The sequence below is a fragment of the Caretta caretta genome, chromosome 3, assembly GCF_965140235.1.
Source record: "Caretta caretta isolate rCarCar2 chromosome 3, rCarCar1.hap1, whole genome shotgun sequence".
NCBI classification, from domain to species: domain Eukaryota; kingdom Metazoa; phylum Chordata; order Testudines; family Cheloniidae; genus Caretta; species Caretta caretta.
Window position 1 is genome coordinate 135,997,159 of NC_134208.1, and position 25,325 is coordinate 136,022,483.

Sequence of the window (25,325 nt, forward strand, 5' to 3'; positions counted from 1 at the left end):
TAGTTTCTTTACTCTCAGCTAAAGGTGGGTGGTTTGTAAAAGTCATCAGGTATAAAAGAAAATGATAGTCCAAAGATATATACATTTGGGTTCATTTTATTTGCAGAATCCTTAGTGTTAAACAAAAAGATACTGAGCAAAAATGTATAAAATAACCCTTCTCAATCCCTAGTGTAGAGTTTCCTGGTTTGTCATTTGTCTCTAACACCTAGGACACTGGTATTACAGACTCTCCCATGGGGTTTAGTTGGAGCAGAATGAGGAGCCTTGTGATCTGTAATGTGGCAACATAAATCTCAGGTGGGCGGAACTCAGATCTTTCTGCTCCCAAAGCAAGGACTACAGTTGCCTGAACTAAAAGAGAACCAGGGCAAAAAGATATGTTAATTTCAAACAAAATGGAGGCTCTTGAAGGACTATATTGACATTATGCAAACTAGCAGATATTAAAGCAGCATTAAAAGCCAAGGAAAGAAAAAGAATTAAGTTAATCCCCTTTGCTGGATGCAGCTAAAATCAGCCCATTCTAAAAGGGCTTTTATTTCTGATTCATTAAGATTCTTATGGAGAGCAGAAGTCCCCAAGAACCACTGTTACAAGGATGCATTACAGAGATTCTGAGACCTAAGGAGATGGGGCCAAAGATCCACACAGATCCCTTTGCTCCACAGTTTGGAAGAACTATACCTTCCTGATCCCCAGTCTCCTCCCAGCTGATGGAAATAGGCAAGGAAATCCCTATTGAAGGGGAATACTTGGAAATTTCAGTTCCCTTCTTATGGTTCCCCATAAATAGTCTTATTTTCATGCAGATACTGGATGCCCAGGACAATGCAGGTTGCACAGAGCTGTTCAAATAGTGAAAGGCAACAAATCCATCTCAACACTTTTCAACCTTTGATTTGCAGGTTGCAAAATCCTGCTTTAAATCACACAGAATTATCCCATGAGGGATGAGGGAATCTCAGCAGCCTGGTCAGAAACATCAGGATTTAGAAGTCTTCTTACAAAAGGAATGTAGAGATGTCTTATTGGATCTGAGCTTGCTCCCAAAGAAATCAATGGGAGTTTCACAGTTTGTTGTGCAATGGAAGATTTGTTAATGGACGATCACTGGGAGCAGGATTGGGCCCTAGGGCTGAAAGAGATGGGAGGCTGTAGAACTGTCTGACACAATCTTAAGGCTACCAGACAAAGCTTTACACAAAAGTCCAAGGTGGCAAAGAAGACACCAAAGCTCTGATGCTGTTGGTTAATTAAATCTGTCCCATTCAATCACCCAGTCATTGACCTAGCATTTTGGGGGGCTCCCAGAAGGATTTTTTCCATGGAAATAGCACCTAAAAATATCAACCAGCAATTTCATGCTTTAAAGCTACTTGTATTTTGGTTTAATCTGATTATCCTGTGAGGGCTGGATCTTGCCCTCTATGCACAAGCTATACTTTCTTTGAAGGCAGTGGAAGCTTTGCCTGCATAAGGATTATAGGATAGATGCCTACATTTGTATTGTTGTTGACTACACAGTATGACCCAAATAAGGTCAGAAAAATATATCTGGTTTATCATGAGGGCTATGGAGAGATTTTTAGTGCATAAAAGGCACATGCCAGGGACAGCTAATGGAATCTAATGCTCATAGGGGAAGCCCATCTTCCAGGAGACGTTTTTCCTTTGAGAAAACTAGTTCTCAGCATATTGTTTAGTTTCCATCAGAACCTCCAAATATTTAATGGCACAGAGGAGCTGTATCCAAAAGACACTTTTATAGCCCGTAACTCAGAGAAGAGCCCAAACTGAGCAGAGATCAGAAGTGTCCCGCCAGAAGCATATTCCAAGCTCATTCCACATGCTCACATGCTCAGCAGTTTGGAAACAACCAAAAAGCTGTATTATAAATGGGTTCTGCTTCTGACTGATGGCTTCCAGTATGTGCTTCTTGAAAGTGAGTCTGCAAACCAGCAGAGTTGGTTTATTCCTTCTGTATTAATCCATCCTTGGTATTTAGAGGGCACTAATCTTGTAATATCTAGGTATCAGCTATGTGATAAAGTCAAATTCCTGATTCTGCTTAGAGGAAACATCCATATTTTCTCATAGCACAGCTGCTGATTTGCTTCCAGTTGACCTTTCAGTGCTACATCTGGCCAGGACAGCTGATATTTTAAAAGCTTTGATTGCATATATCTGTATTGTGGACTCGTGCTTGGCCCGCAGCAGCTGAAATTCAGGATGAACGATTGCTACACAGTTAAGTTTTTCCTTTCTCATACCTTCTTCTATTAAGCTCTTTAGGAATTTATCTTTTCAAAAATCTTTTGCCCAGGACAGTGGAGAATTTGAAGTTGCTGAGCTGGTTATCTGATATCTCTGTTGTAGACAGAGTAAAGAATGAGGCATTTAAAACTCTATGGCAAACTCCAATTCAGGGGAATGAATAAAGAAACTACCATGAATTCTAGAGTATTTTTACCATTCTTCTAGTCCAGAGACTAGTCTGACTGGTCTTGGTCTAACAGGAGGAATTCAGGCATGTGAGGAAGTCAAAGAAAAATATTGCCCAAGGATACTATAAATAAAGAAAAGACAGAGAGAGCTGAGAAACAAAAAAAACCCAGAAGTTACTTTGGTTCCTTATTACCCAGAGCAACAACAAAAAGCTATTTTCTCTGTTTATTGTGTCTGGTTTGGTTTATGTGGATGTGTCTCTACTTTTCCTACATAACAATTAATAATTGTCTATGTTCCAGTCAAAGCAGCATTAAATTCTGCTATGCACCATGTGACCACCACACGGCATAGATCACATGATCAGAGGTGGCTGGGATGAGGCCCGTGGAAGCGTAGCAAGAAGTCAGCCATGTTGCCATTGCTTGTAGATGCCAAGAACCACACTATGCAGTATACTTCCACCACTGAGATCCATGGGATTAGGGGAGTTCATAGCTGTGGATCTCAGGCTGCTGCAGGAAGTGGTGGCAGCACAAAACTCCCTAGTTTTTCTGTACAGCTCCTGTCGCCCACAAAGAGGAGACGATGCAGCAGAAGGAATAAAGTCCACTGATCTTTAGAGGTCAAGAGTTTCCTCAGCTTTACACCAGAAAAAGGGAGATATGGAGCCCATTAGTATGCCCCTCTAGGACAGCCTGACATTCATGAACAGATTGGCCTCTCTCCTCTACTCCCTCACCTTCACCAGCAACAAAACAAATAGCAAGCTCCTACCGCTATATTTGCTTCCTCAGCATGTTAGCTTCCAGCTCACTGACCTGGGATGCTTTCTGCAATGTCATGAGAAGATGCTGATACCGTTAAAATAAAACAGTAAAAATGTGAAAGCCCACTACTGACCTTATTAACAAGCTTCTCTTACATATTTACAGGCAAAACTCAGCGGGTTCTAACAAGCACATGTGTTGCACTGAAACCAAAACCCATGATGTGAGAAGCATTTGAAACATTCAGTGTCTCACTCAGATTATGTTTTACTGTTTAATTTCGTGACATAATTATACAGGGGGGAGGCTGTATATTCAGGAAGGCAAAACCTAATGAATTAATATCCTGATGAATTAATTAATTGAATTGTATTTCATTTTGAATTTGAATTGTATTAATTGAATTGTATTTCATTTAGTGACATAATTATACAGGGGGGAGGCTGTATATTCAGGAAGGCAAAACCTGATGAATTAATTAATTGAATTGTATTCTCAACATTATTTTATTTTCTAATCTCAGAGTTGCACTGAATACTGTTTGATGGCCTTTTGGGCCATCAAATGTCTTAAGAATGTCTTAAAATCCTGTAGCAACTAGAGTTTTAAGCCTCACGGGGGACTCCGGAAAATCTATAAGTTAAATATAATAAGTTAAGAGTCACATAACATCCCAATGGGAAATGTTCTAAACCAGCATGTATGATCAATCTTCTGCAAATGCCTGTTAGGTTCAAAGTAATCACATCTGGCTAATTTATGGCCAATGTAAACAAGACTCTTCTTTCTCATTCAGGCCCTTAAGAGAAGTATGAACTTTCCCATTCACCTCAGGGGCTGTTAACTCTGAAATCATAGTTGAAATATACAAAATATATCAGTCACAGGTGCCCTTTCATTCCATTTCTCTCTCTTCTTGGTGTTTACACCCTTCAGAAATTTCTAGGTACCATATCCTCCAACTTAGTTGTCACTTATTTTGATCTTTCAATCTCTACTCCTATACCCATCCCTTTAGCCTCCTGATCGTTTTGTTGTTCTTCCCTGAATTCCCTCCAGTTTTTAAATATCTCCCTAGGATTGAGGCACTGTAACTGAAAGCAGTATCCCTGGTGTTGTTACCCCAGCCCAGAGCTTTACAGAATGAGACTATTAACTCCCAACTCCATGGTGTAAGGTCTTAGCATGAGCAGTCCCAAAACACTCTTAATACTTCCACCGTCCATCAGCCCCTTCAGTATACTGATCTTCTCTGTCACCAGCAGATTTCGGGCCCACAGTTTGTTGAATAGAAATGACAGGGGTCAGGATGTTGATTTTAGTGATCACAGTCTTCACACAGAGGATTTGTGCAGAATAAAAGCAGAAGTGGAATAAGCACTTTAGTTTCCAAGGATGTATATAACTGCACAAGACTTGATGCAACCAGCTTCTCATTCTATTTTCTTATATTTGGGTAAGAAGCTTGTCTGCCAGCCAACCTGTGGTTTGGGGTCTCAGCTGATGGAGCATCCTCAGACAATTTCTTTCATTATACTCTCAAATTAAAACAGAAATTACAAGAGTCCTATAGAATTGCTACAGAAGCAGCCTCTAAAAGGGGATAAGCTAATAAGACCTGATATAATTCTTGGGTTAGAGCTCAGGAGTTACTCTGAGAGGCCCAGGTATTCATAAGAAACATGGGTAATCCAAATACACACAAGAACTTAGCTGGATGGACAACACAGTTATGTATCTGGAGAAAAATTGTCTGAACTGCCAGTGTATAAAGTCAAATGTGAAGATGGTTCAGGACCTATCAAAACTTTAAATCAAAATAACTTTTTGCCCGCTGGCCAGGTCCTGCAAAGCCGATTTAAAAAAAAGACATTTTAAACTATATTTGGGGGGAGGACAGTCATCAACTGCAGAGTGTACCATCCGCACAAATTGATTCATTGACATTTCAGCCAGCAAACTCTAGTTTCCACTGACTCTAAAGATGAGTGTCTATCCAGGAAAGCAGCATTTCAGCTTGCAGGATCCAGATGCTCCTGAGTCTGTATTACCTGCTGTTGGAATTTTAGAGGCCCAGAACTGCGTGTCAGCTGAGCCAGACAGCAGTTTGACCCCTAAGGCTACCCTACCTTTTCTTCCTTTGGACTCTGACCCTTGGAGAGAGGACAGTAGTGCACCTGAATCTCCAGAATTTTAGAATGTCCCCAGAGATTCAGAGCCTGATGAAGGACAACCCATAGCAGAACCACCCATGCTTTACAAATTCTGCATAGGAACAGGAGGTTAGGCCTAATAAGAAATTCCCTGATGATGCCCCAGGGGCACTAAATGAAACCGTAATTATTGCTGTATGGCAATGGGTTTTGGCTTCTACATTTTCACAGTAAGCTCTGGTTCGAGGGCAGCTCAAGTACAAGAGTTGGAAAATATTAGTGTTGAAATATTGGTATTCCAGAGACGCTTTTACACTCATTTAGTGAGTTAAAGTTTGACAGCATAAGATGTGAACATTTGTTATAGGTCACTGATAAAATGTGACAAAGCATCATGTGTCACCTTTAGTTAATGTTAGCCACGAGCAACAGTTCTCGGAATATCTTTGCTGAGGACAATGGAAGAGTTTGTAAGCCACTGTATACCATTGTCCTTGCATCCTGGCCTCTACGTGGCATTTATAAGTCGACCTGGGTGAATGATAGATTGTTTCTGTTCACTGGCAATTCTAAAATATCGAAAAAGGTGTCATTTTGGGACAAACTAAAAATGAAATTTTTCAAAATTTTCAGTGAATTGAAAATAATGTCAAACCAGATCAAAACAAAACATTTAATTTCAACATTTCCAAAACATTTTGATATTTCAGTTCAAAACTATTCATGAAATTTGCAAATTTGTGCAGAATAAAAGCAGAAGTGGAATAAGCACTTCAGTTTCCAAGGACGTATATAACTGCACAAGACGTGATGCAACTAGCTTCTCATTCTATTTTCTTATATTTGGGTAAGAAGCTTGGTTTTAGTTCAATCAAAACTGCATTTTCCAGCAAATAAACTATTTGCTGAAAATTTTTTACTCAGCTTTATTTATATATATCAGGGTAGTGGAGACTTTTGGGTATATCTACACAGCATCTAGACAACCGCGGCTGCCCCATGCCAACCGACTCGGGCATGTGGGGCTAGGGCTGTTTCATTGCTGTGTAGATTTCTGGGCTCGGTCTAGAGCACAGGCTCTAGGACCCTGCAAGATAGGAAGGTCCCAGAGCTTGGGCTCCAGCCCAAGACTAGAAGTTTACACAGCAATGAAATAGCCCTGCAACCAGAGACCCGCAAGCCCAAGTCAGCTAGCATGGGCCACCCACGGGTGTCTAGTTGCTTTGTAGACATACCCTTGGGGAGTGTGTCATGTCCCTCTCTTCACCACAGGCCCCCTAGTGGGGAAGAGATAATATGAATGAAGGTGAGGGGATAAATCTGGCATCAATCTAGGGGAGAAGTTTCTGGACTGGGATACAGAGTTGTCTGAGAGGAACTGGAGAGAGAATCCACATGTTACCAGTTCCAGTATGACTAGGCCTCTCTACTGCTACTGTGTCACACAGGTGCCAGAGACTCTGATCATATCAACTGCTCCAGACAGCATTGACCCTGCCTGACCTACAGAACCTCCAGCAGCAACTTGCATGCTAGAGTCACTGGATAATGCAGAGGAGATTTCCAGTGAGGTTGCTCAAGAAGGAAGCCCCATTTATGACTGTGACATCACTCAAAATTCATCTGCATTTTGCTTGGATGTAATTCAGAAACTTAAATCAGACAGTGTAAATTACCCTGCTCCAATCTTTTACTGTGTGCGTTGAGGACTCCATCTAGCTGAGTGCGGCTTAAATGCACTGAGTTGTAGTTTGTATTGAACTATTTTTGAGTATATCTATTTCAGTTGCTGTATATACAGGTGAGTTGCATCATACGTGCATTTAACTTACGCGAATTCAATTATATGCGTTCGGCAAAAAAATAAAAATAAAAATAACAAGATACCTGTAAATAGTGTGGGTGATTCCGCCCACCATTCCACTCAGTGAGCATATGCCCCAGAGTGAGCATGAGATGGGAGATGTGAATCTGCTGTTCCCTCAGTCAGTCTCAGTTCCCGCGTGCCTCTCATAGTGTGAGCATCTCACCACGCTGAGTATGATTCTAGTGTTTAAAGATACGTATTTTTTGTACAACATGGCCCCTAAACGCAAGCCAAGTACTTCATCTGGTGCTCAACCGACGAAACAGCGATCTGTTCCAACGCTGAAGGAAAAACTGGCTGTGCTGGACTTATTGAGAGATGGTAAGTCGGTCTCCAATGTGACGCATAAATATGGCCGCAACGAATCTAGCATCTGTGCCATCAAGATTCGAGAGAGAGAAATTCGTCAAGCCATGGCATCAAGTGCTCCAATAACTGCTAAGCTGATGAGCCATGTGCGTGATAAGATTTTAGTGAAGACTGAAAAGGCATTAAACTTATGGCTGGAAGACATGAACCGTAAACGCATGCCTATCGATGGCAACATGTTGCGAGAAAAGGCTCTTCGCCTCTATGCACTGTTCAAACCCCCCACCGAAGCAGGACAGCCTTCTGATGAGAAGGAATTCAAAGCCAGCCAAGGTTGGCTTAACAGTTTTAGGAACCGCTTCAACCTCAAAAACGTGCAGACTACTGGTGAAGCTGCATCTGCCAATGAAGAGGCAGCAAAAGCTTACCCCGAACAATTAAAGAAAATCATAGAAGAAAAGAGCTATCTTCCGAAACAAGTTTTTAGTGCTGACGAGACTGGGCTCTTCTGGAAAAAAATGCCCAACTGCACTTACACTTCGAAATCAGAAAGACAAGCCCCTGGCTTCAAAGCAGCTAAAGACCATGTGACTGTGTTGTTTTGTGGCAATGCGGCTGGGCATTTAATAAAGCCGGGCTTGCTCTACAGGGCTGCAAATCCCCGTGCCCTAAAAGGCAAGAACAAAAATCTCAAATAAAAAGGCTTGGGTGATGGCAGCATTATTTCTGGATTGGTTCCACAAGTGTTTATTTCCGGAGGTCAGGCAGTACCTTGAAGAGAAAGGACTTAACTTTAAAGTGTTGCTGATCGTAGACAATGCTCCTGGCCACCCTGCAACACTCCGGTTTGCACATAACAACATTGAAGTTGTCTTTCTCCCCCCCAATACCACCTCCATCCTCCAACCTCTCAACCAAGGCATGATTCGCTGTTTCAAGGCCACATACACAAGGCTTATGTTCTCACGGATATGTAGTGCTGATCCCAATCTTAATGCAATGGAGTGTTGGAAGTCCTTCAACATTGCCGATTGCATCACTTATATTAAACAGGCAATGGATGCAATCAAGCCTGAAACAGTCAATGCATGTTAGCGAAACCTATGGAAAGAATGTGTGAATGATTTTAAGGGTTTCCTTAAAGAAGTGAAATGCATTGTTCAGGTGGCCAGGCAAGTGGGTGGTGATGGCTTCATCGACATCCTTGAGGAAGAAATTGAAGAATTAATTGAGAGCCATAGAGAAACATTGACTAACGAAGAGTTAGAGGAACTGATAAAATCGTCTACAGAAGATGAAGATGATGACAACAAACAGGAAGAGCCAGCAAGTTGGAATCTTCATAAATTTGCTGAAGTGTTCCAAGCAGCGAAACACTTGAATGATTTAATTTCTGAATGTGATCACTCTATGGAATGAAGCCTCAAAATCGCACGTAGTATTACGGACGATTTGAGACCATATCAAGAAATGTTTGAGCAGCTCAAGAGACAACAGCAACAGTTGCCGATCACCATATTTTTCAAGGAAAAACCAGCAGCAGCAGATGAGCCTACGCAATCAACTTCTCAAGCTGAACCAGAGCCGACCACTTCATCTACGACTCGCTCTCCGTCACCCAAGCTCTCCGTCACCTCTGTCTCCTGGATCGACATCAAGCCCTGATGACCCCCTGTAATTACCGTCCGTGTAATTACTCCCTGTAATTAAAAATACAGTACTGTAAAATTATATTTTGCATATGTACTCTTTATTATATACTGTACAGTACATTAGTGTATACATTATACATTTATACATATTACTGTACAGGGTTGAATACACAAAACCATGTGCAGTGTACTGTACTTTATGGGCGATTTAAGGGATTTTCAAGGGTAATTTTGACTATAGGCAATTTTTGCCTTATGCGCTGACTTTAGACAATTTTTGACCTTATGCGCTAACCCCCACGTAAAATGCGACTCCACTGTACTGTTTCATCTCTAATCCAAATGCCTTGTTCTTTCCCACCTTCACGTAATGAAAATGATACTTGTGGAATGCCGTTAGTCGCTTTTAGAAACCCAATCTGATTGCCTACAGAGTTCTACTTGTTCTGTGGCTGCCCTTATAGATCTTATTTATTTCATACCAGGTGCTTATTTAAAGTCAAATCCAGGGATTATTGATGCTAGGGCCACAATTTTAATTCTCTTTTCACAGCACTTTGAGTGTAAGTGTCACTGCAACATACATCTCAGAACTTAACATTTGCAGTTATAAGATTCATCATTTTAATTTGTCTTACACTCATCCCTCCTTTCCCTACCCCCTTCCTTTGTCCATCTTAATATTCTAGGTGTGTCTAATTTAGGGCCTTATCCTATGTGGTAGTTTAGGGTCTCCTGACAGGTGTGAGTTTAGGCCACTAAGCACATCTCAGGAAGTGCTCAGAACCTTACGGTAGTAGGCTATTTATCTTCTTTATCTTCCAAAGTCTTCAAACCTGGATGCCTAAAGCGAACCGCCTAAATCCATATTTAGGCACCTAAATATAAGTGGCCTGATTTTCAGAAGCACTGAGCATCCACAAATCCCTTTCAAGCCATGGGATCTGGGATTGCTCAGCACCTTTGAAAATCAGGCCGCTTATGTTTAGGTGCCTAATAAGAGCATAGCTTTAGACACCCTGATTTGAATAGTTTCAGGGCAGGGCCAACATCTTTAAAAAAAATCTCTTTACAGTGCCATCCCAAGTTATGCATGCTACAGACGTGCTTATCGTTCATCATCATCATCATCACCATCATCAATATTCTTTCAGCGAGGCAGAAGTTAGCATGTCATCCTTTCCATCTGCAGATATTTGTCCAGTCAGCTTTTTTCATAACATAACGCATTATCTCCTCCATTGCTCAGATCCTGAAAGCCTTTGATAACAGCCCTGAAGTAGGAGTATTTTGCTGAAAGCAGACACTCCCACTGCTCACAGGAAATTTGGGAATCCCTGGGAACTATACTGTTCTTTTCAAATCAATTTATTGTAGATTATAAAATAAAACAAAACCCAGCAAGAACATTAATTCTGCTCCTGCCTTAGCCAGGATGGTTTTGTCATAACTTTCTACATAACTTTGAGGTGTTTCAGAACTTTATCTCTTCACAGTGCAGATGTCAAAACCACTCAGTTTCACTTCCCAAGCCTCATCCACATATGACAAACATTCACAACATAAGAAATGCCCACAATGGAAAGTGTTATTTTATAAAGCTAATCCCAAAGTCATGTCTGCATGTTTACCAATAAGCATCTCCAATCAACTATTGTCCCAGAGATGGCCAAGGTAGAAAATATTTGAGTAGGGAAATCCTGTGCAGTGACACTTATGCTCTAGCATGGGGGTTCTCAAACTGGAGGTCGGGACCCCCTCAAGGGGTCAGGAGGTTATTACATGGGGGGTCGTGAGCTGTCAGCCTCCACCCTAAACTCTGCTTTGCATCCAGCATTTATCATGGTTTTAAATATATTAAAAAGTGTTTTTAATTTATAAGGGGGGTTGCACTAATGAGGTTTGCTATGTGAAAGGGGTACAAAAGTTTGAGAACTACAGCTCCAGCACATTTTGTCATTTAGTGTTTTTCTTTTGTCCCATTTAAGCGGCAGACACAATACATTTAGGTTGATGCCTTAGCAGGGTTGCCAATTTTGGTCGGACATATTCCCAGGGGTTTCATCACATGACATAATCTTTAATTAAAGATTAATCTTTAATTCCTGGAGACTCCAGGACAATCCTGGAGGGTTGGCACCACTAGGCCTTATATGTTTTTGGGCCCCTTCCACTGAAACATCTGATACTGGCCACAAACAGAGAGAGAGGCTATTGGATGAGATGACCATTCAGTTTGGAGTGTGAATTGTATCTTCCCTACCAAGCACTGCAGGATTCTGTAATAAAGATCCAGGGCACTACAGCTTACTGCAGTGTTTTCAATAAAGGTTCCTAAAAGTCTTCTTAGTTAAACACTGGCAAATAAGTTGCTTGTTAAAAAAACTAGAACACAGCATCTGACCTGGCTATCACTAGTAAAAACATCAAGTAACTTCTTCCTACATAACACATCAGTGTTACTGACCCCATCTTAAATCAAGATTAGCATGTTTAGGAAGGGGTTTGGTTATAAACTTCTCAGGGAGGAGCTTCTTTGTTTTCTGAAGGATGGGCAGGGGTTGTCCACAAACATCAGCAAAGCGCACTGCAGCCTTCAGAATCGTTCCCTGCCAATTGCTGACACAGGCAGCCCTAATGAATCATTCTGAATTGTGATCATGTGCTACCAGCCGTCAGTGAGCTGCCAAAGAGGAAGTGCAGCTTGTTTTCTTTCTCTCACTTTCTTGGTTCCTATGCTGCTGTAAGAAGATGAAAGGAGGAGTAAGCAGGAGCAGAAGCAGCCAAACTTAATAAGCAACTCTTGACGATTTCTGATCTCAAATGGAGGCCTCTGAGTGGGACCCACTGAAAAATGACACCCTGCCACCGACACTGACACCAGCTGTCCCTCCATATGTGAAGCTGGGCCTGACCACTGTATATACTGTTTTTTATTCCCTCCTCTTTGTGTTCATCTATGTCCAGCTTTGGCTGGTCCTCCACTATAGGCACAAGAGGTTCAGTTACCAAACTGTCTTTCTGTTTCTGTGCCTATTTTGGGCCTCACTTAGGACTGTGCTCTTTTCATTTTACTTCAAAGATTTTGTCACAGCAAACTCTCTCAGACCCTTCATCTTCTGGCTTCTCTATTGCTTCCCAGTTTGCCTCCAGTTTTTCACACTGACACTGATGAATCTTTACTTCACTCAGGTAAGGAATGGACATTTCTGTGTCTGGGTTGACTAAGTACTACAAAATTGTAAAGCTTTACTTTTTTAAAGATTTGTAAGAGAGATGTGATTTCCTCATGTACCCAGGCAGGGAAAGAAGTACATTTAATGTCTTTAATTTGGAACTTTGTGTTTTGGAAGGCAAGTGACAACTACTACAATGAAACAGCCACCCTGGGGGAGAAGCAGTAAATAAATCTGTTGCCTAGTCAAAGGTGACATTTAACCTAAGGCTGAACAAATTGTACTGGAAACCTTGGGGTTATTTTACGGTGGCTGTCTAAAGTGCAGTTCTGCTCAAAGGGACACTGTAAAACCTTCTGGCTCAGCTGTTCTGTGTGCATTCAGAATCATATCGCATGGTTTTACTGACAAAAAATGAGATTTTGTTGTTTACTCCTGATGGCTCTGCAATGCCAGTATGAGTCATTGAGCTGGACTCTTTTTTTCTTTGTGTATCAGTAATAGAATTCAGAGTGGTAGCCGTGTAATAGAATTGTTAACTAGATTCCTGTTGCAGGTCCAAATTATTATTCTTATTTGTATTACAATAGCATCTGGGGGCCCCAACTGAGACAACGGCTCTACTGTGCTAGGTGCTGTACAAACACACAGTAAAAGACACCCTCTGCCTCAAAGAGCTTATAATCTGAATAGACAAGATGGAACTGAGTGAAGAAAGTGTTATCCCTGTTTTACAAATGGAGAACTGAGACAAAGAAAGTTTGCCTGACTTGCCCAAGGTCAAACAAGAAACTTGGAGCAAAGCTGGGATTCGAGCCTAGATTTCCTGAGTCCTAGTGCCTTAACCACAAAGCCAACCTTCCTCTGAATTCTGCTCTTAGATTACCTGTATGAGTAATGGGTCACCTTCCTAGCATACCTGGACCTTATGGGTGAGCGTGCAGATCAATCTCCCTGCTTGAACACTCCACTGAGACTACCTATCCATTAGAGTGCAGGTTGTGATGTGGACTACCTATCCATTAGGTCCTAGACTGGGACCGGACTGCTTTTTACACACACCTTCTAAGTGGTTCCCCAGAGGCAACAACTAGTGTAGGTCTGCAAATTACAAATAATCTTACTGAAGAAAAGAGACTGGCTTCTGAAACTGAGAGCCACCAAATAAGAATTATAAAAACTGTATGTGTTAAGTGTGAGAGCTGATAGTGACCCAAGCTTGCTATTATAAGACGGTGATTCCCTGGCCGTTGTGTAATAAATTTGGTGGTGGTCCTTTTCCAAGAGACAAGTGTCCAGCATCACACAAATCCATCGGTCACCATAGTTGGCTCTAAATGGTACCCTTGGGCCAAATTCACACACACATGCAACTCTCATTGAAGTCTTCTGAGAGAGAATTTCATATCTTGGCTCCCAGCCAAGAAGCTATGGATTAAAAGCATGGAGAATGCATGATGATTAGTAGTATAGGTAATTGATTCCTTTCATCTCAAAGAAAATCCAAAAGAGAAAGTGAGAGACAGAGAGTTTATATATATATACTCACATTTTCATTTTACTTGGATTATAACATTGCTGCCTGGTAGCACTTTGAAGCTATGTAATGAGTATGGTCAAGTGCATTGGTTCTCAACCTGTGGCCCAATCAGCACACAGCTGCAGCCCATGTGACATCCTCAGGGCCATACAAGTAGTATATCTATTGTGTAGATGCAGCCCATGTAATACATAGGGAGCTGCATATGGGGCCCACAATGGTAAATAGATTGAGATCCACTAGACATGGGGTTCTCAAATGGTGGGTCTAGACCCCAAAGTGGGTTGAGAGGCTGGTGTTGGGCCTGGGCCCCAGCAAGTCTGAAACCCAAGCCTCATTACCCAGGGCTAATGTTACAGGCCACCTCCCAGGGCAAAAGCCCTGGGGCTTCAGCTTTGCACGCCCCCGGCCTGGGGCTGCAGGCTCAGTCTTCAGTCCTCCCTCCTGGGTTCATGTAGTAATTTTTGTTGTCAGAAGCAGGTCGCGGTGCAATGAAGTTTGAGAACTGCTGCACTAGACTGTAGTGCTTAGAGGAGGGGACAAAGTTAAGGCTCCTGGGTTCCAGTCTTGACATCAATTGTGCTGTGTCACCATGAGTAAGTCACAAGCTCCCTAGACCTTACTTTGCCCCTCTGTCAACGGAGTATAATACTGACCTGGTGTTGTGAGGCTTTTAAAATTATATTTGCAAAACACTTTACGAGTAATGATTGAAAGGTGCTAGAGACAAGCAAATGATTACTGTATTTCTTGCCGTTTGTTTCCGTGCTAGTTAATCCCATGGAAAGTCCCACTTGTAATAAGGCTCCACCCAGCTAAAACAAGGAGTTGAAATTAGAAACACAAGCACAGCCATTGTGGGAATATAACCTAATACATGGAACAAATTTATACATTTTTAGTTCATTTTTATTAGTTCTTTGCTTCCAACCAATGTGGGGAATGGCTTGTCTTATAATTAAACATGTTGTTGAGATTATCTTTTTTATGTACACCTATGTTTCCAAGGCAGACAAGCACGAACTGGTGTGAAAGGGGTGCGGAAAGAGAATTTGTTTTCAATAATCACTTTAACTTCACAAACCTGTTCAGAGGCAACTTCCCCCCCCCCCCCCTTGCAAAAGTAGACTGCAGCTGTGCCTCACTGCATGAAAGTCAACTGTTATTTAGAAAAGGAGTACTTGTGGCACCTTAGAGACTAACCTTAGTCTCTAAGGTGTCACAAGTACTCCTTTTCTTTTTGCGAATACAGACTAACACGGCTGTTACTCTGAAAACTGTTATTTAGTGAGAGGAAAAGAAGGTAGCTAGCAGAAGCAAGAAAGATGTGAAGTTCGTAAATGTTCTCCTTTTAAATGAGGGGGTGGGAGGGAAAGAATATTCCTAAATCCTTCCAACTGAACAACAAAACTGAATTAACTGGTAAGAGCTTAAAGATCATTTGCAAAACCTTTGAACTTGAAGGGGAGTTAGCAGCTACTGCTGTCTTTTGGAGTGAAAGGGTGAGGTAATACCTTTTATTGGACCAGCTTCTGTTGGTCAGAGAATCAAGCTTACAAACTGCTCTTCTTCAGGAGTAAGGACCCTTTATAAATAAGACCTCAACTGTGCCTTAGATAAAATGAGACAGAGTGGCACCAGCGCAGCAGGGGTTTTCCTGAGTTTTGAGCGTCACCTGCAGCAATAAAAAACCCCAAAGGAATTGTAATGCAGTGGGGAAGGTTGTTAAACCTGCTGGACTAGTGAGAAAAGCAGTTACAGATAATCAAGGTTTTGACTGCCACTGACTGGGGTCCTTGGGGTTGAGTGCTGGCTGCCGCTTGGGAGTACGCAGACTTTTACTGTGCGGGGCTTTTGATGCCCTAGATATGGCATAGTAGTAAAGGGTGCTAGAAGAAAGCATACGTAATAGCAACGATCACTTCTCTTCCAAACCCAACTGCTGCAGGAAGTGCACATGTTTCCATAAGGAAGACAAAGATCCTGCTTCTGTGTCCATTCATTGGTGTCCTAAAGATAGAAAATAATATAACCCACTCCTTAAGAGTAAAGCTTCCTCTGCTTGGAAGCTATGAAACTACATGTCAGGTTAATGTAAGAACAAAACAAACAGCAGGGATATTACTTTTGTAAAACAATAGCAGGATGCCTGCAAATAATTACACAAAATGAGCTAGAGCAACTGATGTATCAGGTAACATATGGTAATATGCATTCCTGCCTCCAAGGGGTGTCTGCAAAACCTGCAGTTCTGCCTGCCTGACATCTGCCCCTCTCAACGCCACAGGTTTATTTTAGCTGTTCAAAACCATCAACAATTGTATAACTCAGCAACAAATATATTTCCTACTTTAATTGAATTCAAGAAATTTCTTATTTGCAGCCTGCCTGGTCGGGGTCCATTTCTTCTCTCTCTCTCTCTCTCTCTCTCTCTGATCTACATTTGTTGTCACTGACAAGGTTGAACCAATAAAAGCCTTGCGGTTTTGGAGGCAGTCACAAGAACCTAAGAAATCCTTCAAAGTCTGAGTTTAGAGGCATAGGCTATGGGTCAGCTGAGATGCTAAAAAATTCCCCCCTTTGGGAGGAATTCAGGGATAGGGTGGCATGTTTCATTTTGTTCTGTTATGTTTCAGAGTTTAAATGTAATACTTGCAGCACAGAAGTTTTGGGTGGGGGGGACACAGGTTCAAGTGCAGAGAGGTTGGGTGGAGAGGATGAAGTCAAGCAGACCTAGAGAGATGCTGGAAATCCCAAACCTTCCCTCATTCCCAGGACACATACAAAAAGCTGGTTAACAGGTCATAAGTTTAAACCATCAGGGTCAGACACTTTCCAAGCATTGCAGATGACTTGAAGGAGGCTCTGTGATGAGGTGGAGGGAGGTTCCATCCCTAGGGAAGGATGGCTAGATAGATCCAGTCCTACCAATTCAACTCCTCATTTCCCCTCTCCTCTTGGCATCCTGATTGGGAAGTTTTCCCTGCCTCACACAGCTGCCATTACCCACCAAGAAGCAGCGTTTAGGCAACTGCGGGCAGGGAAAATCCAGTGCAAGGCTTTAAGTGACATAACCTAAATGGAATTCTAATTAATGTGTATGTTATCTCGGAGGGGAAAACAAGGGAAGTTGTTATCTAATTATTTTATATAGAATTTAACAATGTAATCTAGCCAGTAAGGGACAGAAGGTTCTTCTCATTAATAAAAAGAGGCAGTAGAAATCAATTCACAATTTTTAAAAAGTTTTATCCAGCACTTATTCATTTAGAGAGCACTTTAAATGTACCCAGTGCTTCCCAGGAGTAACACTACAGGTGGTAAAACATAAGACAATATTCCTTGACATGTTGTAAGACATACAACAATACACTCTATGTGGTGGCTGCACTAGCATCTATGCTATTGCTACCAGCATTGGTGGTGGCTGCTGTATTTCAAATACTGTGGAACAAGGTAAGAGTCAATCAGGCAGAGGTATAGGCAGGAGTGGGTGTTGCCAAGTGCTTTCAAGGTGTGAGGACAAACTTGCATGGAACATGGAGGAAGAGGAGGAAGTACAAAGATGGGCAAGTTTCAGAGTAACAGCTGTGTTAGTCTATATTTGCAAAAAGAAAAGGAGTACTTGTGGCACCTTAGAGACTAACCAATTTACTTGAGCATAAGCTTTCGTGAGCTACAGCTCACTTCATTGGACACATACTGTGGAGAGTGCATCCGATGAAGTGAGCTGTAGCTCACGAAAGCTTATGCTCAAATAAATTGGTTAGTCTCTAAGGTGCCACAAGTACTCCTTTTCTTTTTGCAAAGATGGGCAAAAGACACACTGCTTCACAGGTCCCTGAAATGAGAACTGATAATGAAGAGTGAACTTCATGCCTGTGCAAAAGCCTAAGTCCTTTGCACTTAAGTCCTATTCTAGCCCTCAGAATGAGGTGTGGTCTTGGATCCAGTTCAGTAAAAATGAGTTGGGTCACCTCACACTGTGGCTCTAATCAGCTTGTTTCAAATAACCTGATTTTCAATGTTAAAACTGGATAGAAAATTTCTCCACTGTAGACAAGCTCTAGGAATGAGATTATTTGCTGAATCAACTTTCAACTCCAGGGGGTGAGAGGTGGCTATAACCACCTTTACATACTCCTGATTCTGGGATACTTGTGGTGCTAGAGAGACCTGTGGTGTAACATAGACAACTTTTGATGGGACTGTCTAAGTTATCCCTGGCTGCTTATGGGCGCAGAGATACCCAGAATCGTTGCACTGCCCCAGCCCCACAACTGGCATGCCACCTACACTGAGCTTTGCTTGAGTACTTCGTCAGAGGACAACCTGCTGCTGTTTTTCCCAGTTTCTGCAATAGAGAATTCTCCCTAGCTGGATCTGGGGCTTTTAGAACCCAGCTCTTTCACTGGGGTAAAGGGGCCAGAGTAGGGAGAGATTCTCATCCTAGATCTTCAGTCTTTCAAGGGGAAAAACAAGGAATCAAGGCAGGATATTTATAATGTAAAGAACAATTAGCAGGAAAAAAATCTTTTAAAAAATCAACTTTTTTAGGCATGAGAAAAGCAGCAAGGGAGGTCACAAGCGCAGTTTTCCTTCTTGCCATTCTCCTGGCTTCTTGGGGATGTCTGAAGAATTTTTTTAAAAGGGTCTCTTTTCTACTTGCTTTCCAGACTGTTCTAGCCTGGCTTTCCCCATTCTGCTGAAAGACCTTGGATGACTCAGATGTTGACTAGGAACTCTCTTAGTCCTTCATGGAAGGGGAGGGGCTGTTGAAGCTTTAACAAGCTGATCTTTTCTTCCAACTGCTTGTAGGGTGTTTGAGTTAGACAAGTGTTAAAAACAAAAAGCTGCATCTCCACTGGGAAAATCTGTAAGGGCCAGATTCTGATACTCCTACCCACACTGAAGAGTACCTTACTCTGTGACAAGCTGCATTAATTTCAATGGGGCTACTCATGGAGTAAGATACTACCCAATGGCAGAATCTGACCCTCTGTTTTTCTGCTTTGGTGACATGGTGGTAAGAATCCCTATGCCCTTGCACTACATCTTCTATTATTACTAGCACCCTGGGAGCTGCAGTACTGCAGAGAAATATTTACACATTTCCCTAGCATAGTTTTAAACAGTTTGAATAAAAATCACTGATCATCTCTGATAAAATTCAGATGCAGCTCCACTAAAACATACAGTCAATCCAGCACAGCCTCTTTAGCACTCTTTCATCTCAACTTACTGCCCTGCAGCATCTACTCTTGGTAAATTCTGCAACCAGTTTTTGTAGGGTAACCAAAGCTAATTAGGGCAATCTACAACCCTGTAACAACTCTTTACATCAGCTCTTAACACGTTGAGTACTACTTTGCTCATGAAAATAATCCTATTGAAATTAATGGTAATGCTTGTGTAAGTGCTACTCCATGTGAGTAACAGTTGCAGTATCGGCCCCTTAGTTAGATGTCACTTGCCTGATCTCTGCAATGTCATGATACTACATGTTCTCCAGTCATCCAGAGCGTTGTCTTCCAGGATAAACTGGATAAACAAAAGCTGAATTTCTAGTGCAAAAAGCATGCAAGAAAACAATTTAACCCCCGACCCCCTACAAAAGACCTCTTGGGCCTTGTTTATACATCACAGAGAAGCAAAACCAGGCATAAGCTTTTTGTTTATCTCCTTTAAGCAGCAAGTAAAATAAAACAACATAAACCTGTTTCTGAAGTCCTTTGAGTACATATTATTAAGGGTGCATAGATAATTGAACACAGAATATTATGACACTACTATCAGGGATAATGCCTGGGTTTGTAGGCAGCCCAGACATTTGACTTACTTTTAAAAGATTAGAAACTGTTGCAGAAAATTCTCTAGACTTTCAGATTTTAAATGAGCTATTATTTTTGTAGGGCCTATTGAAAAGCCAGGCTCCCTCTACTCAACAATCACCATCTCCAGAGAAGAGGAGGCTAGTGCACAAAGACATTTTCCATTATAAGAGAAAGATTCTGTAAATAGCTGTTAAACAAAAAACAGCAAATATTATTTCAGCTGTATTTAAAGCACAGGGAAAAAGTAATTCTAGTGATATGGAAAAGAAAAGACCAGTGGGAGGAAAATGGTTTTAAAAGCAAATCATCCACACTAAAACATGCAACATAATTGAAGTTGGTTTTTTTTTAAATGGTGAGCAGGTTCCTTTTCAGTCCATGGCAAGGAAGCTGAGGTTAAATTCCCCCTTACAAATTGCATTTACTTAGAAAACATTTTAACCTGTGAAATACTAATGATGCTTCCATACCATTTTTGATAATCATGAATGTGTTCAAAGTGTGTGGGGATATTTGTTTTTTAAAGAATGTTATTTGAAAGAGGATATGTGGTTAAAAAGGTGAAACAGAATGCAAGATACAATCATGGAGCACAGTCAAAGGGAAGATTATGGCAGGTGGGCACTTCAGTCAGGGTATGTACTCACAGTCAGAAAAGATTTTTTTTTCATTTTATTTTTTTAAGATAACTAACATGCATTAGCTATTCTGCTGTAAAATCCTAGTGGAGACAAGGCACAAGAATTTTTTACTGAGATGTAGCTTGCTGAGTTCAATCCTATGCCCCTTAGCCAGAGCTGCCCACTCCTAGCTACATCATGATAAAAATCCCAGCTCCTTGCCTAGGTTTTGTTGTAATAACTGGGCCTACCAATTTACCCCATGTGTGAGCCTAACTGTGGGAAAGTGGACGAATGTTTATAAAGTATCCCAATAACCTAAAACAGTAAATGTATCTGCGAAAAGGTAAAGACAGACTAAATTAGTCCAAACAGAGAGGCCTATTGATATAACTCAAGGCCTGTGTTAAGATCCTGCCTAGGGTGACCAGATAGCAAGTGTGAAAAATTGGGACAGGAGGTGGGGAGTAATTGGCGACTATATAAGAAAAAAACCCAAATATCAGGACTATCCCTATCAAATCGGGACATCTGGTCACCCTAATCATGCCTGATAAACAAGAGAAGTAAGAAAAGGCTTTTGGTGAACATTAACAGAAGATGCAGCTGTCTGCCAACAACCACTGCAATGAAATTTACCATCATGGCTGCCACCCCTCACCGTCTCCCGGGACGCTGGGATCTACCGTAACACTGTTGGGCCTTTGTCATCCTGATCCCAAGAGACGTCCTGACTCCGGGCCAAGAGAGGGACCCAGATAACACTGCCACCTCCACTGTCTCCAGCTACATTCCAGACATGACTTGGGATGTGAGATTTTGACACACCCACTCACTCTTGTGTGTCCTTTTCCTTCCTTATTTCTCACCCACCTTATTTCTCTTTCCTATCCTACTCCTTTTTCCTTCTGTCTAATAAAAGTCTGGCTTAGCTGGCCAAGATTGTACATTTTCCAATGCTGCTGTAAGCTTCTGACCAGAAAAAGGCAGTTAAAAGCAACGATCTACAGCCTGGCACAAGTTTGTCAGGTCTCTGGGTGGCTAATAAGACTCTGAGCCATGCCTATGCTTTTCCAGCAGTGAGGTTGCAAGTGAAAGTCAACACCAGAGACAGAAGCTGCATTTTTAAAAAATGAGTCTTTGCTGTTCTTTTCTCTCCCTTCTTGTGTGTGTTTGTCTTGTTTTATCTTCTAAAATGTGATCAGACTTTAACAGCAACAACAAGAGCTTCAGCTCAGCTAACTTTTTCTCTTTCCCTTCAAAAGGACAGTTATTACCATCTAAGAAACTATCAGACAAGAATTTTGTTCCTTCTAAAGACTCTCTCCAGCTAAAGGGAACAAGGAAAGTTGTTAAAATGAAAGCCTTAGGCCATGTTTACACTACAGAGTTAAATCAACTTAAGTTACGTCAACAGTCATAAGCTTCTTTATTAACATTGGTTGTGCACGTCCACACAATGCTCCTTGTGTCAGAGGAGAGCGTCCAGAGTTTTTGCTCTTGCATCGACAGAGAGAGTGTTGCATTATGGGTAGCTATCTCATTGTGCAACTCACTCCTTTTCTTTTCACTACCCTCTGTCACCCTCTGCCACTGGGAGCTCTGGGAACGGATCTTGGTACATCATGGGGACGTGCTTGCCATCCCGTGATGCAGTGCTTTCTGTCCCATCATTCCATGGGCTTCCTACTTCGTGTTGCACCATTTTTCAACTGCCCTTGTAAACTGTGTGACTGTTGCCTCTGCATGACAGCAGGGATCCTGAGCTGCTGATCATTCTGGTAATGAGACTTATGAACACAATGCAGCTGATCCTGCAGTATTTCACGGACTGCCAAATAGTGACTTGCTGATGCCTGCTCTGCCATGGAAACAAATAATTTAAGATTTCTGCTGGCATTCATGGAGCAGCTTGCCATGGTGGACCATCAGTACTGGGCTAGGGAAACAAGCACTGAGTGCTGGGATCACATCATGATGCCTGTATGGGATGATGAGCAGTGGCTGGAGAACTTTCAGATGCGCAAATCCACCTCTCTGGAACTGTGTGTGGAGTTTGCCCCAGTACAAGGACAACAGAATGAGAGCTGCCCTCACTGTGGAAAAGTGAGTAGCAATCACTGTGTGGAAGCTTGCAACTCCAGACTGCTACCGTTCAGTCGTGAATCAATTTGGGGTTGGAAAGTCCACCATGGGGGGTTGTGGTGATGCAAGTGTACAGGGCCATTAATTGCCTCCTGCTAAGAAGGACTGTGGCTCTTAGTAATGTGCAGGAAATAATTGATGGCTTTGAGGCAATGGGATTCCCTTACTGCGGCGGGGCGATAGATGGAACACATATCCAAATTTTGGCTCCCGACCATCTTACGATGGAGTATATCAACCGAAAGGGCTCCTTCTCTTGCAGGCGCTAATGGATCATCAGGGCTATTTCACTGACATCAATGCCTGAGTGGTCAGGGAAGGTGCATGATGCATGCATCTTTAGGAACACTGGAGTGCACACTGGGACTTTCTTTCCAGACCAGAAGATTCCAGTGGGGGATGTGCAAATGCACATAGTGATCCTTGGAACCCCGCCTACACCTTACTTCCGTGGCTTATGAAGCCTGACTCTGGGAACCTAGACAGCAGCAAGGAGTGCTTCAGCAACAGGCTCAGCAGGTGCCAGATGACCACTGAATGTGCCTTTGTACGAATAAAAGGTCGCTGGCTCTGTCATTTTTGCTGGTTAGACCTTGTCATAAATATAAAGGGAAGGGTAAACCCCTTTAAAATCCCTTCTGGCTAGAGGAAAAACCCTTTCACCTGTAAAGGGTTAAGAAGCTAGGATAACTTTGCTGGCACCTGACCAAAATGACCAATGAGGAGACAAGATACTTTCAAAGCTGGAGGAGGGGAGAAACAAAGGTTCTCTCTGTCTGGGTGATGCTTTTGCCGGGGACAGAACAGGAATGGAGTCTTAGAACTTAGTAAGTAATCTAGCTAGATATGTGTTAGATTCTGTTCTCTTTAAATGGCTGAGAAAATAAGCTGTGCTGAATGGAATGTGTATTCCTGTTTTTGTGTCTTTTCATAACTTAAGGTTTTGCCTAGAGGGATTCTCTATGTTTGAATCTAATTACCCTGTAAGGTATTTACTATCCTGATTTTACAGAGGTGATTCTTTTACTTTTTCTTCTATTAAAATTCTTCTTTTAAGAACCTGATTGCTTTTTCATTGTTCTTAAGATCCAAGGGTTTGGGTCTGTGTTCACCTATGCAAATTGGTGAGGCTTTTTATCAAACCTTCCCCAGAAAAGGGGGTGTAGGGTTTGCGAAGATGTTGTGGGCAAAGACATTTCCAAGCGGGCTCTGTCCTGGTTATATATCTGTTAGATGTTTGGTGGTGGCAGCGATAAAGTACAAGGGCAAAAGGCAAAGTAGTTTGTCCCTTGGGGAAGTTTTAACCTAAGCTGGTAAAAATAAGCTTAGGGGGTTTTCATGCAGGTCCTCACATCTGTACCCTAGAGTTCAGAGTGGGGAAGGAACCTTGACAGACCTCAATGAGGAAAATATTCCAATGGTCATTGGGGCCTGCTGTACTCTACATAATATTTGCAAAGTGAAGGGACAAAAGTTTCCCCTGGGGTGGACTGCTGAGGCTGATCAACTGGTTCCTGATTTAGAGCCGCCAGATACAAGGGCAATTAGGGTGCACAGCGGGAGGCTATTTGAATCAGGGAGGCTTTGGATGAGCATTTTGACAATGATTCCCAGTGATGCATTCAGTCAGGCAATGATTATTTGCTGCCTTGAATTACCTCTGTAGTGCTTGCTTCCTGAGTGTTAATTGTAGTGAGCAAATATTCCTACCTATAGCCACTGTGTTTCAATGTTAGCAGTGATCAATATGTGTATTTCAAAAATAAAGACTCATTTTATTTCAAAGATTTCACTTTAATAACAGGAAAAAACACAATTTTGGTCAAACAGGGAACAATGCAATGAGGAACAGGCTTGTGGTTAGGGCTCTCACAGCTGTGTGTAACTCCAGCTTTCATTGGGAAACCAATCCCTAGGCATGGAGTGCATGGGGTACATGCGAGGAATGCGGTGGGGGAATTTGGGGAGGGCGTGGAGCAGAGTTCTGTAGTGGCTGCAGGGGGAGCTGTGCCTGGATGTGCTCAGATTGCAGGGTGAATAAGGGACTTCATCATCTCTATCTAGCCCTCCAGGAGCTTTATCATCCGCTCCTGTTCCTAAATCCTTTCCAGGCTATTCAAGCTGCGTTTTTCATTAATTTTCTCCCTCCTCTCTTGTTTCGCTATGTGCTGTATCTATTGACTGCAGCACTTCGTGAAACATATCCTTTGTTCACCGCCTCATCTGACAGAGGCAATCCGCTAGTGTGGAGGAAGGGGTCCTCAAGGCCTTTGCAGAAGCCAAAGAAACAGTGAATAGACACAGTATTGTGAGTGTGCTCAGAGCTGTGAATCACAAAAGTTATACACACTTCTTTCTTGCTGTTCCTGGGCTAGCACACAAGTCGGCCCAAGTCCCAAATATGGTGAGATCGGGGAGGGGGGGGTGATATGGGGGAGACGGCAGGAAGGGAAAAGAGTGGTTCACGAAGGGGGTTACTACAAGCAGCTAGGGAGACTATTTTGAATATTGGTACCCTTTTTCATAAGCTAGAGCAATCAAACCCAATATCTCACTCCTAAGGGTAACCCAGGTTGCAAGGGTGCATCTCCTGCATGCGTGTGGGTTCAGACTGGCTTCATATGCAGCTTGCCTGTGTGCTGCTCTAGTCCTTGCAGAAATACACTTTTGGTGGAGCAGCAAAGTTTCCTACAATGGGGGGAGAAATAAGGCGGCTCTTCCAAGGAACCTTTGGCAGAGGATTGCAGAATACCTACAGGAAAGTTTCCTAGAGATCACTATGGAGGATTGCAGGGACTGCTCTATGTACAT

The 25,325-nt window shown here is 42.2% G+C and overlaps 1 protein-coding gene across 2 annotated transcripts in view; it reads left to right on the forward strand.

Annotated features, from left to right (window-relative positions):
* The first annotated feature begins 11,794 nt into the window (after positions 1-11,794).
* The window catches only part of GPR137B (G protein-coupled receptor 137B), a 44,102-nt gene continuing 30,571 nt past the window's right edge, over positions 11,795-25,325 (forward strand). The window contains exon 1 of one of the 2 annotated variants that reach the window (XM_048843802.2): positions 11,795-12,391. In XM_048843802.2, coding sequence (XP_048699759.2) covers positions 12,023-12,391 — 369 coding nt within the window. In that variant the 5' untranslated portion in view covers positions 11,795-12,022. The remainder of the gene's footprint in view (positions 12,392-25,325) is intronic. The other variant, XM_048843801.2, reaches the window with a different exon arrangement.